At 33.4% G+C, this 17,283-nt stretch overlaps 1 protein-coding gene across 7 annotated transcripts in view; it reads right to left on the bottom strand.

Moving 5' to 3' along the window:
• Positions 1–1,587: 1,587 nt before the first annotated feature.
• NUP58 (nucleoporin 58) overlaps positions 1,588–17,283 on the bottom strand; it is a 40,981-nt gene continuing 25,285 nt past the window's right edge. For 6 of the 7 annotated variants that reach the window (XM_032838253.1, XM_032838254.1, XM_032838252.1 and 3 more), the window contains 6 exons: positions 16,316–16,434; positions 15,825–15,907; positions 12,236–12,437; positions 6,709–6,807; positions 5,009–5,104; positions 1,588–3,741 (listed from right to left, as the gene is read on the bottom strand). In XM_032838253.1, the coding sequence (XP_032694144.1) occupies positions 3,572–3,741; positions 5,009–5,104; positions 6,709–6,807; positions 12,236–12,437; positions 15,825–15,907; positions 16,316–16,434 (769 nt within the window). In that variant the 3' untranslated portion in view covers positions 1,588–3,571. The remainder of the gene's footprint in view (positions 3,742–5,008; positions 5,105–6,708; positions 6,808–12,235; positions 12,438–15,824; positions 15,908–16,315; positions 16,435–17,283) is intronic. The other variant, XM_032838251.1, reaches the window with a different exon arrangement.

Genomic DNA, 17,283 nt, shown 5'->3' with positions numbered 1-17,283 from the left:
TAAAAAATCCACACTCAGAACTAAAATCAAGATGCTGTTAGGGAAAACAATGAACCAAGTATCTAACAAACACTATAAAACTTTGCTGAAAAAATAAGAGACCTAATAAATGCACATATCATGCTATCCATATTAAGATGTCAACTCTCCCCGGTTTATAATCTATTTTATTTGTAAAAACCCAATCAAAATCCCAATAAGATCTTTTAAAGGAAAATATAGGTACTCAAGTTTATTTGAAAGAATAAGTGCCCTAAAATAGCACCCCCCTCAACAAAAACAAATACTAAAAAAAAAAAGAGTAAGATAGGGCAGTTGCCCCATCAGGTACCAATACAAAGCACCCAGCTCTAGTGATTCACCAGCAGTGAGGTACTGGTAAGGAGTAAGAGCAGTGATGCCTGCAAAGTATCAGGGGCTCATGCCATCCAAGTGCTTTACAACAGATTCCATTATTAATACAACTACCCATCTTTATTACTGTCACTTTTCAGATGGTAAGGCTTAAGGTCTAGAAAAGTTAATGACTTGACCATGATCACACAGGTTCAAGGCAAGGGTCTGAACTCAGCTGACTCCAGGAATCCAAACTACCTCACAAGGAAAGTATTAACGCCCACTATCTACAGAGATTAAGAAAAAAAAAAAAAAAACAAACCCTACTAAATAACCTGGTATAAAAATGGACAAAGGATATCAACAGGCAATTACATTCACATGCAAATGGATATTTTAAAATGGATATATTAAAAAGCTCAACCTCACAAATACTTATTATTAGGGTTGATAATATCTAGGGTTACAGAGAATACTTGGAAATGGGTACTCATGCTGCAGAAATGTATTACTTACACAGCAAATCTGGAAGGCAATCTGGTATTAAAAAATATAATCTGTATGCCTTTTCAGGAATTCCTCTTCAAGCATCAATCCCAAAAAAACATTAAGCATAAGTACAAAGAGCCACATACAAGGATATTCACTGCAGGTTTTTCTGTAAAACTGAAATACTGGAAAGAACCAAATTGTTCAACTACAGAGAATATATTATGGGATGGTACATAAAAAGCAAATTACATGGACTGACGTGGGAAAAATACTCTATCATTAAAGGACAAAATAGCAAATCACAGGGCATACAGATTTTTAACCCATTTATTAGAAAAAGGATCTAAGAGAGAATAATAAAATGTGAGAAAACGAGAGAGGAAAAAAATAAGAGAAAAAAAGAAAGAATGAACATTTGTACATGTTATGTGGAAAACGGCATTTTTTAAAAGGGTCTGCAAGGAAAGACACCAAACTATGAAGAGTAGATACTCAAGAGAAGAAAGTGGGATTAAGGCCTGGGAGTTGAAGGGGACTTTCACATTCTACCCACTATTCTTCTAAATAACTAAGTGTGTTTTTGTAATCTTGAGAGGACAAAAGCAAGTGACAAAGAACTTACTATCTTGTGTTCACTCTACAATTTTTTAAAGAAGCAATATATTTAACCTGGTAAAAAGAAAACACTATAAACTGACCACAGAGAATAAAAGAGCAATAAAAAGAAAATTACATATTAAGAGCAACTACTGACACCTATAAAGATTCAAAGCAACTGACACAATAAATTTTATTGTTTACATAATGATAGGCTCTGGACAGAGTGAAGACAATGGCGACAATGACAACACGTTTAAACTCCTATCACAAAATGATCTGTTACAAATTTCCAGTGGTTCAACATATTAAAATGTAAAATATATAAAGGAAAAAATAAGAAATATAAATATTCAGATTTTTGCAACACAATGCAACATCCTTTTTAAAAAAAAGTTTGCTGTAATTGGGTATTTAATTCCAACAGTAATTCAAAACACAAAATCCTACATTTTCCTACCCTTCCCCAAAATCTGGATCTGGGGATTGCAGTATTAGAGAAGTATGCAAAAATAAAAACAACTTCAGTGCTCAGAAACAAAGCATTTTCCTTATTTTAATGCATCAAGGCGCAAAAGTTTCAATTCCAAAAAGCTAATCATTGCTATAGGCGGATAAATAAAACAGATTTAACAACACTTTAATAATCAAACCCAACTAACATTATACTAAAAATATATATGTGTGTGTGTATATATATATGCAATACCTATTTTAGAAAAAAAGGTGCCTTGGTGAAAATGATTCTGAAAATATTCACTTGATGCACATTATGTACAAAACCTTCTATATAAAAAATTAAACTATTTTCAATGAAATTCCATGTTCACATCCCATTTGAAAACTGTACTTGAAAGATAAGTAGGTCTACCTAATGGTTTCTGTCTGAAATCATGGCTAAGGCAGTTCTTCCAAGGGCCCTCTTTTTCACCCACTCTATGTCACTAATACTAATATAGACAAATATTACACGGATGCAATCTGACATGCCTATGTGTTATTACCTGGAGTTCTGGTTCACTGTTAAAATGGGATAGTTAATAGTTGCTACAAAGAATACTTTTTTTCTTAAAATATATTGTTTCTCTATTCCAAATTAAGCACTTACTTAAGACATTAAGAGGCTGATAAACCACTCCATTTGGTGTCAATATCAATAGCCCTATAAGAAAGAACTCTGTATTGGAATAGCTAGAAAAGTTTCCACTAAAGTAATAGTGCATCCTTCACCTGCATAGAATCAATTTGGCTTAATAGCTCTTTGCCCCCAGACAGCAGTCTGGAGTTCAAATATGCTCTTGAAGGTACATCTCAGATATGAGAAAACATCTCAAATAGGCAATGTGAGGGTATATGGGATAATAAAAGTTGTTAAAGTCTGTTCAGTGATTCTTACAGCACTCCTCGTTCAGAGTAGCTGCTAAAGGTTAAGGTGGGAACAAAAATGGAAAAGACCGGGGGCAATGAAGCGGAGGTGGTCAAATATTTACACCAGTAATCATTTTACTAAGTCTTTAAGCAAATAACTGCAATGACCTGGTACCTCTAGCTCATCATTCTACAAGCACTGAGGATTTGAAGCTTAAAAGGTGAAAAATAGAATACCCTTAGAAAAGGGGAACAAGTCTGAGGCAAAAGTTGTAGGTCGTAAATATATATTTTATATGAACACACACCTGTGTGTATTATTCTGTACGTATTTACACATGTATTCACAAGATGCCCTGCAGTGTAGTTCAAAAGGCCTTTATCAAGGAACAAACTGATTCTAATATAGGACTTAGAGTTCATACCATCTGTATAAGAAACAAATGTGCATATATTCACATCGTGTAAACCTTATTAACAAAAACATTGCTATGACACTAGGTTAAATAGGTTTTACCTAATCAGTGATGTAATCAGAACACTTCTTACACCCACAATCAAAATAATGAAAAATACACAACTGGGTTTCAAATTCACAAGAAAAAAGATGTTTAGCATGGCAAACAAGAACAAAGTTCAGATTCCGGAGTAGGGAAAAATATCAAAACTTTATAAATCTCCTGGGATGCAATTTAATTACTGCATCAATTTTAGAAAAATAGACTCATAGAATGAACGATGCTGCTATGAATTCTCTCAACCACATCAACCCATATGTTTATCTTTTTCCTCTTTTGTTTCCAGCTGGAGGCTTCTTCAACTGAAGGAGTTGTCCTCCTGTTCCAAAACCTGCAGAGGCAGGATTGGACACCCCAAATGTCAAACCAGCTGATGCCGTGATGCCAGGATTGCTGAAGTTAAACCCAGATGTACTTGAGCTGCCAAAGCCTTATGTTTAGGGAAGAAAATATTCGTATCAGAAGTTAAATCACAAACACAAATACAAAAAATGGGGATGAGAGATAAATTTCTAGCTAAAAGAATATTTAATCTATAAAAACAGCAAATATCTTAGAACCCTAAATTTCTAACATGGAATTTTACAGGAAAATAATTTAGCTAACAACTAAGAGGCACCTTTAAAGACAGAAGTTTAGTGATCCAGGCCGAAAGAGAAACCTTACCACAAATAATTGAACTCAACACAAAACTTCAAGTTGTCAGATACTTTGCTGTTAATCAAATATGCCGTGGTGCCTTCCTCCTCAGCCCCTCTAGAAACATATTACCAACATGTAGAAGAGAGACTTCATGACCCTTGGGCCCACTTCTATAATCCTAAATCCTCCAAGAAGGCGTTAGCCCATGATTTTCAGGGCAGTGAACATACCAAAGAGTAGTAGCAATTGTTCAGATTTTGTAAGAACTCTTGCAAAACTAAGATCAAGAACTATCACTGCCTACTTAAGAGTACCATATTTAGATTATAATCCTCAAACCACTGAATTCTACTGTTATTTTACTCTTCTGGAACTGCTGATTTTAAATGCCACTTAGTATTAAATGGAATTTCCTTAAAATTCCCTCAATTTAAACATAATTTAATACATATTATGTCATTATTTTAGACATGCTATTTATCCCTAAGCACTGCATGTTAAAATTAAAACAAGCCATTATTTACAGACACAGAGAAAATGGACAAGAAATTTGGAATTTTCTCCTCAAAGACTCAAAAAGTTATATACCCAAATGAACAAAGAAACCAATCAATCATCTCTAAGCCCAGTGTTCTTAAAACCAAAGGGACAGATAACTAAAGAACATTTCTTTGGGAGAAAAACTATTCTCCTAAATAAATAATGATAAAAAATGGGTTAAAACCTTTATAACGATGGGTTCATTTTTATAATAATGAAGAGACTTGTTTAACCATGAAACTAGTCTTTGGGTTTAAAAGACTCTCTACTTAGTTAAAAGAGGACACAATTTATACCAAACTAGTAAGTCTTGTTAGAAATATTTCACAAATCTGACTTTTAGTTTATAAGAGAGATAAAACTATGTGATCTGTTAGGCTTGCATGCTTCAATCAGGGGGTAGAAACTGAATCAGGGATTGTTTTTGGATACTGGAAATAACAATACTTATACTTTTAAATTAAATAATTTGTATCTTTAAATTTGCCTGAAATTCAGGCCAAAAACACACAAACCTGCACTAAGACTTCCTGAGGGTTTATTTGTTGTTCCAAATCCAAATGTGGAGGCCCCTGTGGTGCTGCATCCAAAACCAGAGCTAGTTCCAAATCCTAGTGGAAGGGTAATAGAGAAATATACAATGGTATGTAAAACATAGGTTAAAGGATACTGACAAGTAAAACCTAATATTATCAAAGATCTAACAAATACAGTGCTATTACAGAAATCTGCGATTTACTCTGTCTCATGACTTTTGGAAGAATCAGGTTAATTCTGAAATAAACTTTTTTTATGTATCTAGACTAAATTTATGACCCATCATAATTTTTAAAAGAACAAAGCCATAAAGAATAAGATCATATTAGTATTTTCTCTCCCAAATGAACTAGTAATGTTAGTAACCATCCAAATATGATGTCAAACAGATATAAACCTATCTACTTAGGGACAGTTCATTAAAAAGTCAAAACAAAAAAAGACGGACTAAATTCATAAATAAACCTGGAATGCATAACATTTTAAACACCAAGTACCGAAAGGTAACTTTACTCTGCTTTTTACCAAAACGTTTTCACTTACAAACCTTTACCATTGAAAAACTGTGTAATTACAACACAGTCAACCCTGTTAAATCTACTCAGTAACAGTAGGCTCCTGTCACATACCAGCCGACGTTAGCAACTGAGAAATTCAGAGCGGGAGCATCATGGTTTTTCTCTTAGTAATACTATGTACAATTTAAATAAAGAAATATTTTTTGTTATATAAAGATGAAGACGTGATTCTAAGTAAAGACTTTGTTTCCACTCTCTTAAAAGTGACCTAAAAATAAAATTCAAATTCTTCTTAGGCTACTTTGCAATAGTGTATCTAAAATACTGAGTTTGACAGTGTTATGGCCTATAATGCTAAGAAATATAATAGCAAATTGGATTATAGGTCATAGGAAATATGCTGTCTGCCATAATTCTAATTCCAATAGAGTCTACTACACCGTTACCTTGATTGCTCACTGGCTTCCCTCTTATGATGATGTATTTCAGTGGAAATAAGGGAACCTTATTCATTATATGACAATATGCTTGTTACAATACACTCTACCTTCAAATACCCATACCAGAGAATTGCAAATACGTTTGTATTTAGCATAATGATTTGCAGAAGACTTACCTAACTAGTTAGAATTAACTTATAAAACTATTAATTGCTATATATAGAAGTATGTATAAGGCAAATATGCCAAAAATGCTGAGGGAAAAGACAGAAGTCATGCTGTTCAATTATAATAAAATTATTTCCCCATCTAAAGTGTTCATTTGCAAAAAAAGAAGATAACGATTAGTAGGATGTATGTACAGAAGTAGTTTGGACTCCAAACCAATGTTACTAAGACTACTGATTTTTTAAAGTTAATTAAATTTATTAAAACTAAGTAATTTTCAAGTTCACATTTTAGCACATTGCTTTGAAAATATGAACGTCTCTACCAATTAATTTTACTACTCTTTTATATTCACTATTCACCAAAGATGAAATGATTTTTTTAAGTTCTAAATCTAATACTAGAATGCACTAATTATGTTTGGAGAGAACTGTTTTTGTCAGATGGAACTTTCTCTTCCAAAATAGCAGACCCTCTTAGAAATTTTTTACAGGCTAGTATAAATTCAAATGTATAATAGTCCAATGCAATATTAGAAAAGTGAAAGTGTACCTCCAAGGTTTGAAGAACCTAAGCCACTTGATTGCAAGCCAGTGCCAATACCTGAGCCGAATGGCGTTCCAAAACTAACTCCCAGAGATGGCTGTGGCCCTGGTATAACAAAAAACAAAACAAAACAAAAACAAAACAAAAACAAACAAAAAAAAAAATGGGGGGGAAAAAAAACAAATTTGCCTTACTCTTTCAAGATTCAAGTTTCTTTATGAAATTATTTTTTAAATAAACAGTGATTAATTTTGACAAATTCTATTTGCTAAAACTCAATTTTCAGGATGTCTCCCCAGCCTGATTTATCTATACTAACCGATTTACCTATCCAAAAAAAAAAAAAAAAAAAAAAATTTGTTTTTAAGTGACTAGTTTGTGCCACACAATTAAGAGGCTTACCACACTGATAGATGAATGTTAATTTAACCTACTAAATAACTTGAAATCTTTAATGTATTGTAAATTATAATTCTTTTAGTTTTACTTCTAGAATGGTTTTCGATCTCCCCGCTTGTTTTCTGATAAAATTACTTGGTGTAATCAGTAAAGGTTTTCATTTTTTTTCCTTTTTAAAACGTTAGAGTCAAGTCTCAACTGATCAAAGAGACTGACACTAACATGGCAAAACTATCATGTTACTTCATAAGAGTAAGTACCAAAAAACTAGGCATCACTTTTTAATAAGAAATATAAATGATATATGCAATAAGTAGATAAAAAACAAGACAATGTTTTATTTTATTAAATTTATTGTTCATTTTAAAGCAAATCAATTACACAGTAACATGACAATTCCAACTTGTTCACAAAAAGTGATAACTGAGTTCTATTTTAAGCTCTGCTACATTACACCACTTATCACCTGATTAAATAAGATAGATAATGAACATTTACAAAGGCACCGCTGTGTACCTTGACAGATTCAATACATTCAAGATTTCAATTTTTCCAACATTTTGGAAAATGTACTCAGATGCAGAACAATTAGTCATCCTTTTCCCGTTTGTTACTTTAAAGATTTTGGCTGAGTTTGTTTGGCAAGAATAGCATCAAACTTACTAGCCTCTCTTTTTAACTACTTTTTTTTCTTTAAGCAGAATACAAAAATCTAAAAATCTCTCATTTGATAAATAATTTATGAAAATTATTCAATAAATTTCATAGTACAATCTTCAGTCTTGTCTTTTTCAAGCACAGTGATCAGTGCATCTCAAAGTTGAGGGAACTGCCAAAGTAATATACAGACTGAAATTTAAACTTTTCAAAAAAATCAAAGCCTTCAAGTTGTTCAATGAAGAATGAGGTTTGTATATTCAAAAGGTAGTGTAAAATTATAAAGCATTAAAAAAAGAAAAAGAAAACTGAGGAAACTGCATTTTGCTACACTGGGACAGAAACTGGACTTTTCAAATAGCTTCTACCCAGAAAATAAAGAATAAGAACTAATAGCAGCCGGAGTTCTTATACTATTATTAAAAAATAAATTAAAAAAGGATTTAAATTTTTACATCCAGTTTGAGATCAATTTGAGAATAAAATACCTGCCTAGCAGCTCTTTTGTAAAATGTTACTATAGGAAAAAGAAACTAAGCACATTACCCTCTTACTTCTAACAAAAATAATACGTAGAAAACACACGTCCAGTTTCTTGAACACTGAGAGACTTAAGTGTCACATGTTGATAGGAGGCACTGCTGGTGGAAGACCCTAAAGAATAATGCACACCACAGCCCTCAACCCTACAAGTCCCAAGAGTTACTCAAATAACATGCTTTTTGTTGTGTGTGGGTCTGTTTTTAAGAGTAACCCTAATCATCAATATTCAGGATATTGGTAATCAAGAACTCTGACAATGACAAGACTTTCCATTGCACAACAGGTACATGATACTTTGAGTTTTGTACCTTCACACAAATTCTGAAGGCAACATCATTTATAAAACTAGTAGGCAAATGTATAACATTTTTTTAATATTAAAAACTCATGATAAATATCTCCCATGCCAAAGTATTAGCATATATTACACTCTGGCCACCATATAAATTAGTTTCACTATTAGAAAGCAGAATCTAAATCCTTCAGGCAAAAGTCACGTAAACAATTCAAGAATTCTGTTTCAAAATCTGAATAGTCATTCAATGAGAGGCTTAGTTCCATAAACAAAACCATGTTAGTAGTAATATATCCCAATAATTGCCCAAAGTGAAATCTTCATGTAGAGTAACATTTTACAAAAGTTACCGTATAATATATTCACACACAACAAAATCAAGTTTAGCACTGTAATTCATATTTTCCAGAATAAATTCTACTTTCTTAAAAGTAAAACTGCATTCACAGGAAAAGGACTAAAGTGCTAAAATTTTTTAGTAATTTTCAGTAATTACTCAAAATACCTAATGTAATTAGTGTAATTATTCCTAAGTCATATTTTAAAAATAATTTTTCTTAGAAACAAAAAAATGCCTTTTCCCCAATTTGAAAAATTTTACTTACTGATTTAATGGGGAATGTTCCTTTGGTTGTTAAATACAACAAAACCACAAAACTACAAGAAACTAAAATGAAATACTTAAAGTTTCCTATTTAACACTACATCTTAAATGTCCAAACCTACACTAAAAGCTAGAAATTAGGAATTCCTAACAAAATGTCTCAGCTCTCCTTAAAAATAGCAGCTAAGTCACATGAGAATAGTCTTATTGTGTAAACATCAAGAACTTTTAAAAGTGTCAAAACACAACAGCAAAACTTAATCCCAACACATTAGTTTAAAACAATCTATCCTAAGTTAAATTTTTACTGATAATCCTAATGTAAATGTCTTAAGCTTTTTAAGAGGCTTCAAAAGCACTGATGGACAAGTGTACTCAAGATCTACTAATATATCATTTATCCATGTATTGATGCTTATTTCATACATAATTAGCCTGCAGGTTTTTCATCAATTCTCTTCAACCTTCAGAAGCAATAACCATAAATCATGCAGGCCTAATCTCTATTATATTTTTTTCATTAAAAAACACCAAAGAAAAGTTAAGTCACTTAAATCCATACCTCCACCTCCAAGAAAGACTATGCAGAAACCACCTTCAGAAGGTAGCAGCCTAAGAGGCTATCTGCACTTTTTACATTAATAAAGTCAAGAACCCATATGCAATCGAAAGCAAAACCCCTGTCAACTCAAACCTTGCACAGATCAACAATGATGTATAAAAAGAGCACACCAGCTTTACCTAACTGAATCGAGATGGTCTTTAAATTTTATTATTGTCACAAAAAAAAAAAAAAAGACATCCGCAAAGTCTTGAAACATAAAGAAGAATAAGTCACTGAGTACAAAGCACAATGCAAAAATTCCTCAACAGGCTTTAATTCATGAAATCAGTAGGTATCTAAGAAACCTCATTCATCTCCCTGTAGTGGTGACACGACTGGAATAACTAACATTCTGACTAGAAGATGCATAAAGGAATGCACTACAGAGCTGGGGAGGCCTTCAAAGAAACAAAAAGAGAAGACATAATGCAAAATTGTTATTACTACTGTTCAGTTTCTCAGTTCTAAAAATCCACACAACTCAAAATGAAAACAATCTGAGACTGTTTAGGTTGATAAATTACAATTCCTGCCAGCCGATGAGGAAGCCCTTATGTGAGTTTGAAAACTGCAGGGAACATAGAACGCAGTCAAGTCTCCCTGAAGTCTGGCAAAAGTCACAAATAAAATTAAATGAGCAAAGGCTCCTCAAGATGATTAAATCAAGCTAACATTCTCCACCACGACAGAAAGCAAACATCATACTCAACTCATATTGTTTACCTTTGTATCCTGGGAGCCTAGCACATAGCAGGCACTAGTATTTATAGAACAAACATATATCTTCATATGTCCATGAGCCCAAAATGCATGACCTCTCAAGACCGTCTACATAAGAGAATTAAAAACACAACCCTGACAAGTGATTTTGCTTCAAATTTAGTTGTGTATCACAGAATATAATTAATTCATTTATGCCATGACACTTTAAGTAACTGAGCTTTCTCAAGTTGTATTTATTAAAATGGAAATCCTTTATGTTTTAAAGAATACTTAACCAAAACCCATGCTTATCTGATCTATTGTAGGATTAATATTGGCTCTAAAAAGTAAATTGGTACTATGTTGGTTTGATTAGCTGGTTAAATAATCAGGAGAACTGATAATCATTAATTATGGGACTGATTCCTATACTGACTTGATGGGAATCAGCCACGTACTGATTTTTTTCCCTCCATAACTTGAGAATGGAATCCTACACTCCAGCCAGCTAGAGAAGTACTACAGAGTGCCACTGTGAGCCACTATTCACATGGGTCCAGCCATGGAATGTGGACAATTTGGCATAAACCAATCACCAGCCATTCACTGACGGTAAATCAATTCTGTCATCTCCAAATGTGAAGAATAATTTTTAAACTGCCAGTACTGAAAACCAGAGAATGCTTCCCTAGTAGAGGCAGCCTGAATGCAGTCTAGATACACCTGATTTTTACTCTTTTTGTACTGTAATTTACTATTGGACTATATGGAACTCTCAGAAGACACATGCTATAGAATAATACGGATTATTCAAAAATTTATGAATGAGGAAAGTAAAAATCAATATCCATTAACACTATATTTTCTGTGTCACACTTCAAGCCTGATAAAAAAAAAACAGACTGTAGCAAAGACAATAATCTCCAAAAGACACAGGACCAAACTCCAAATGCAGAACTAGACCACAAAAATGTTTCTCTCGTTAGAAGTGGAATTAAACCAAGGACTAAATTATCTGCTTTCCAGTATCTCACCAATTATTTTCATCATCTGCCCAGCTTCCCCATTCAAACTTCTTAATGTGCAATCCAGAACATCGCAAAACATCTTTTTCCTGCCCTTACTACTGTTCTGCTCATTCTGAAAAGGTACATATAATTCTAGCATGTACTTTCTTCCAAATTTGGTTAAGAGGGGACCTGTACTCTGTTTCCAGTCATTATGCATAAAAACAACCAAATGATCTTTAACACACCTTCAGTCATAACAATGTACTTCATCCTAAATGTGGGTACTCTGTAATCACTATGTATGAGGAAATGAGAATGCACCATCTATCAGCATCATATATGAAAAATGCAAAGTATGGCTGGATTATCTCTGACTTTAAAACAATAAATGATACAATCACGATTTTAGAATCTAATATTCTTAAATGTAATTCGGTAGTGAAACACCATATTCTAAAGGGCATTTATAGCAATACAGCAAGTAACATTAAGTAATTCACAATACTCATTATCTAATTGATGTATTAATTATTGCTAAGACTACCCTGCATTTTTTATCAGGTATGTTTATAATTGTGTCCATCACAATTTTTAGATTGTATTGGAACAGCTACTCATAGAAATTTCTTCAGTGCTAACACAAAAGGAAGACTTATAAAAATGCACATCAATGTTCTGCATTTGAACAGTAAGAAGCTATAACTTGAATGCATTCAGACCTGTAGCAGGCTGTTGCTGCTGTGTAAGTGTTGCAGCCATGGCAACGGCTGCCGCATTTGGCATGTTGCTGAAAGGGGTGGGTCCAGTAGTAACTCTGGGTGCATTCTGCCACTTCTTGGCTTCTGCTCGCCTGGCTTCAAACACATCTACAGCATCTCCTAAGAACATTTTCCTGTAGCCAAGGTACTGTTCTTTTAGCACCTAAATGAAAGAAAAAAGAGACAGTTAATAAGTCAAGTTCTTTGTTGACTTTGGTATTATATGAATAATCTAACTAGGAAATAAGTCCGCAGACAGATAAGACACCACCAATATTATACATTCGCCCTAAAGTGCAAATCAAAGTGGGGCACGGTGTGGGAAGTGATGCATGCAAGCTCTATTACTTTTATTTTTTTTCCCTACTTTTGTCATGTCTTTCCAATAAACAGCCTAAAATATTCTGGCTCCATGATGCTCTCTTTAAAAATGAGTTAGCAAAGCTTTTAAACAAGTAAAGTAATACCTAAAATTCCATTTTCAATACTCCAGTTTTTCATATTTCTCCAACACCCAACCTTTTGATAACTTTAGATTCAAAAGGCTAAAAACATATACTAAATATGTATCTGTTAAATTCTTCTTTAAAAGGCCTAGGTGACACAGGTTAAAATAAAAGGTCCTTAGCAGAGAGAGCTTGGAGGCTTTAAGGAGAGCTTTCACTTTATCAGTATTACCTGACTATTTTACAGTAAGAATGATTCATGTTGAGCTTGTATCTCCAAACTGGGGCAGAGGGGCAGGGGCAGGGAAAGTGAACTTATAATTGCAGAGTAAGAAAGAGAAATTACCAAGTTCATAAAGTAGACTGGTTCACACAGTGCAAAATCTGCCTTAATTAAAGCCATTAATAGGAGCGATTCTACTGCACATCAGAATTACTAAATACTTTTTCATTAAAGGTTTAATCAGTTTTAAACAATGTTTTGAAGAAATGTAGAATTTTCAGATTTCCTACATTCTCAGCAGAAATTAGTAACTATTAGTCTTTTTGGTCTTAACATGTAGAGTATTTAGAAATCTTACTGTTATTTGCAGTATTTAAACATTACCATCCCCTATTTTGTGTAGTCAACAGTATTTGATGTTCCAGTTCCAAACTTTCCTACCTCTATAATGTATTGAAGCAGGCTTACCAAGAACTGAAAACTAGGAAATCCAGTCAGATGTACGGTATGTGATACCAGAAGAATGAATTTTATTAAAATTGATCTCCCTAAGTCCATCCTCCCTTTTCTCTGTGCACATATATATGCATATACCCATGCAATGTTTGGCACCAACAGCCCATAAATTTTAGTTCTACTTATACTAGAAAATAATGACCTGCCTTCGAGACTTGAAAGACAACTGGTTTCAGGAAAAGGGGAAAAAAAAAGAAGAACTGACCTCAGCCATGATTTATATAATTACTGATACAATGTCCAATTTTGTTAATGTCCCTGAAGACTGGCTGGCTCAGGTAGTTTAAGCCTGTTTCAGCAGATTATCTCGTGAAAAAACAACACGGAAGAAACAAAAATAAAAAACCAACTCACTGGAAATTTTTCTAAGTAAGTAAGTCTAGAAATTAGTTTGCTCACTAAAAGCAGCTGAAAATAAATGGCAACATAGCAAATCTGCTCACAGAACATCCTTTGGTTCTTAGGGATGTGCATTACAAAAAAAAAAAAGAGTAGGTCAAGTTGTCAGGTCTAGTTTATACAACATGATCAGAAGAGATTTTGTGTGAATCTGTATGTTTTATGGTCATGTTACTGAAAAGGGTAGTTTTCAAACCAGAGAGGAAAAACTGCCATTGAAAAAACATGTATACTTACAATTGATATGTCTAGAATTTGCTTTAAAAAATTCCAGAGGGGAAAAGCAACTCTGTGTGGAAAATTGATAAAACAAAACCAGCAGCATGGAGCACTGGGTGTGGTACAAAAACAATGAATACTGTTACGCTGAAAAGAAATAAAAAATTTAAAAAAACAAAAACAAAAACAAAAAACCAGCAGGATCTTTGTAATGGTTGAAGCTGAGTGGTGAGTAGCTGGGCATTCATTACAGTAGTTCCCTATTTTTTGTATGTGCGTATATTTGAAAACTTTCACAATAAAAATTAAGAAAAAAAATCTGCACAACACAGACTTCAAAGCACCAATACGGAATCATCTTTAGCCCTTTAAAAAGCTAGTATTACAGACCTATAAATTTCAAGAATATTTGATAAAAATTCCTTAAGACTTTTTTAAGATTTTATGTATCAATTTGAGAAAGGGCTAGGGTGAGAGAGCACAAGAAGAGAGGGCACCAGGAGCAGTGGGAGAAGAAGCAGACTCCCCGCTGAGCAGGGAGCCTGATATGGGACTCAATCCCACCACCCTAGGATCATGACCTGAGCTGAAGGCAGATGCTTAGCTGACTGAGCCACCCAGGCATCCCTAAAACTAAACGATTTAAAAAATTTGGTTTAGAATTTTAAAGATATTAAAGCAAAAGGTCCAAATTATGCTCATTTCAAACATGGTATAATTTAAATGGTTAACTTTTTAAAACATTTATTACCATGAACAGAATAAAATAAAAATGAAAACAATGGTAATCTCAAACTTTATTCTACGCAGTTACTAATTTATTTAGACTCCGGTTTGGATACTTAGAATTTTAAAGATTTTTCTAACTATATAACTCCAAGAAAGGATTTAATTATATGTGCCCAACTAGTTGGAAAAAGTATACTTATATTTGGGGCGCCTGGGTGGCTCAGTGGATTAAAGCCTCTGCCTTCAGCTCAGGTCATGATCCCAGGGTCCTGGGATCAAGCCCCGCATCGGGCTCTCTGCTCGGCGAGGAGCCTGCTTCCCCCACTCTCTCTCTACCTGCCTCTCTTCCTACTTGTGATCTCTGTCAAATAAATAAATAAAATCTTTTAAAAAAAAAAAGTATACTTATATTTAACATTCACTTAAATTTTAAAAACTAACATTACATAAGGTACAAAATATTCAGTGACAAATTATTTTATTTTTATTATTTAATAAACACAAATAGTTCCTTGTATTTAAAAGGGAAAAATGTTTAAGTACTTGATGACCAATAAGTATTTAAATTATATGTAAAATTAAAGCAGTGCAAAATGATTTTGCTTACTAAGAATGTTTATTTTCTGTAGTGCTGCTTATAGCGGTATCGATGGAAACAACCTAAATGTCCAACACAAGAGGACTGGGTAAGGAAACTATACACGTATATACAATGAAATCCCATGTAACTACTAAAAATGATGTTGAAGAAATATATGTATTAACACAGGAAGTTGTTTACAATGTATTACTGAAAAAAGTTAAAATAGCTGATTGCATAGAATACTTGGATCTTTTTGGGGAAAAAAGAGATCTGTGATTGTGTCTGAGCATGATTATGGATTATTTTAGTTTAAGTTTTTTTTCACTGACATGTAATTTTAGCTAGTCCTATAATAGGCATGAATGCTCTGCAAATAAACAAATACGTCACTTGGGTCTAGATATACAGATATATGAACTGGTAATGAAAACTTACCTTTACATTTTCATGAATAGACTGAAGTTGTGCAGCTAAAGCTACAAATGTTTGATAAATTTTCTGCATAGCCATTGACAAATCTATAAAAGAAAATTATATTATCACACAATTATCTATGTAACACAATCAGTATTATTTTTCTGTAACTTGAGTCCAATTTTTGGTACAAAGTCTAAGAGGAGAAAACTACATGAATAAGACAAGACAGCACAGTGAGCAGACTGAGAGTGGGTGTCTGCATCAGTCATCGGGGAAGGGAGGAGGCCCTGAGACTTCTGCCCTGGTTAGCATAGTAACAATTCACAATAATGCGCTTTCTATTAACAGAGAAAAAAATCTAATCAAGGCTTTAAGGAAATTTTCTTACAGCAGCTTGAGACAACTACTAGTAGTTATTTAAAATATCTACTATCTAGTAACACCTTAACTTCTCTTACCAAAAAATAGTGCTATCAAAAAAAAAAAAATCACCACAGAAAGTATGTTACCTTGAGGAGTTATATGTGAGTTATTCGCTTGAGTGGCAAGATGGTTTTCTAGTTCTTCAATCTGCTGTCTGTACTGCTGAAGCTGTACCTCAAATTGCTGAACCAAGATTCTGAAGTAGCTACACGAAAACATTTACAGAGTCAGAAAGAAGTTTTAAAAATATTCCTTTCCTTACATTCAAAATACCAAATAAATATATGCCCCCATTTAAGTAGGCCTTTGACTTAGTCCGACAACCTAATGACAGAGCACAGATATTATTGAAAGAAAAACTAACAGGTTATCACAAATAGATGCACACCCTTACTCTAATCATGAAAAATCCCAATTAAGGGATAATCTACAAAGTAGCTTTATATTCTTTAAAAGAATCAGGGTCATGAAAGACAAATAAAGATTGAATAACTGGGGCGCCTGGGTGGCTCAACTGTTAAGCATCTGCCTTCTGCTCAGGTCACGATCCCAGGTTCCTGGGATCAAGCCCTGCATTGGGCTCCCTGCTTGGCGGTAGGGCTGCTTCTCCCTCTCCCACTGCCCCTGACTATGCCCTCTCTCACTGTGTCCGTCTCTGTCAAATAAATAAATAAAATCTTAAAAAACAAAACAAAACAAAACTGAATAACTGTTACAGATTGGGAGGGATCAAGGAGAAATAACAACTAAATGCAAAGTGAATAGGATCCTGGAATTGGAAAAGTACACTGGTAGAAAACAGATCAGATCCTGGAAAAGAAAAAGCACTTTAGTGGCAAAGTCAATAAAATTCAAGGAATTTCTGTAGCTTGGTTAACAATATCATGCCTATATTAATTTTCTATTCTTGGTTAATCTCCTATTCTTGGTGGTTACACGGTATGTATGTTAATGTTAAGGTTGGCAAGGTAAGGGAAATAAGGCAATTCTTTGTACTACCATTTTTGCAGGTTTTTTTAAGGTTTAAAATAAGTTCAAAATAAAAAGTTTTTTT

This window comes from Lontra canadensis, unplaced genomic scaffold (genome assembly GCF_010015895.1).
Source record: "Lontra canadensis isolate GAN:19392208 unplaced genomic scaffold, GSC_riverotter_1.0 scaffold103, whole genome shotgun sequence".
Taxonomy (NCBI): Eukaryota; Metazoa; Chordata; class Mammalia; order Carnivora; family Mustelidae; genus Lontra; species Lontra canadensis.
Note: the sequence above shows the minus strand (reverse complement) of the source record. Positions and strands in the feature narration are given on the sequence as shown.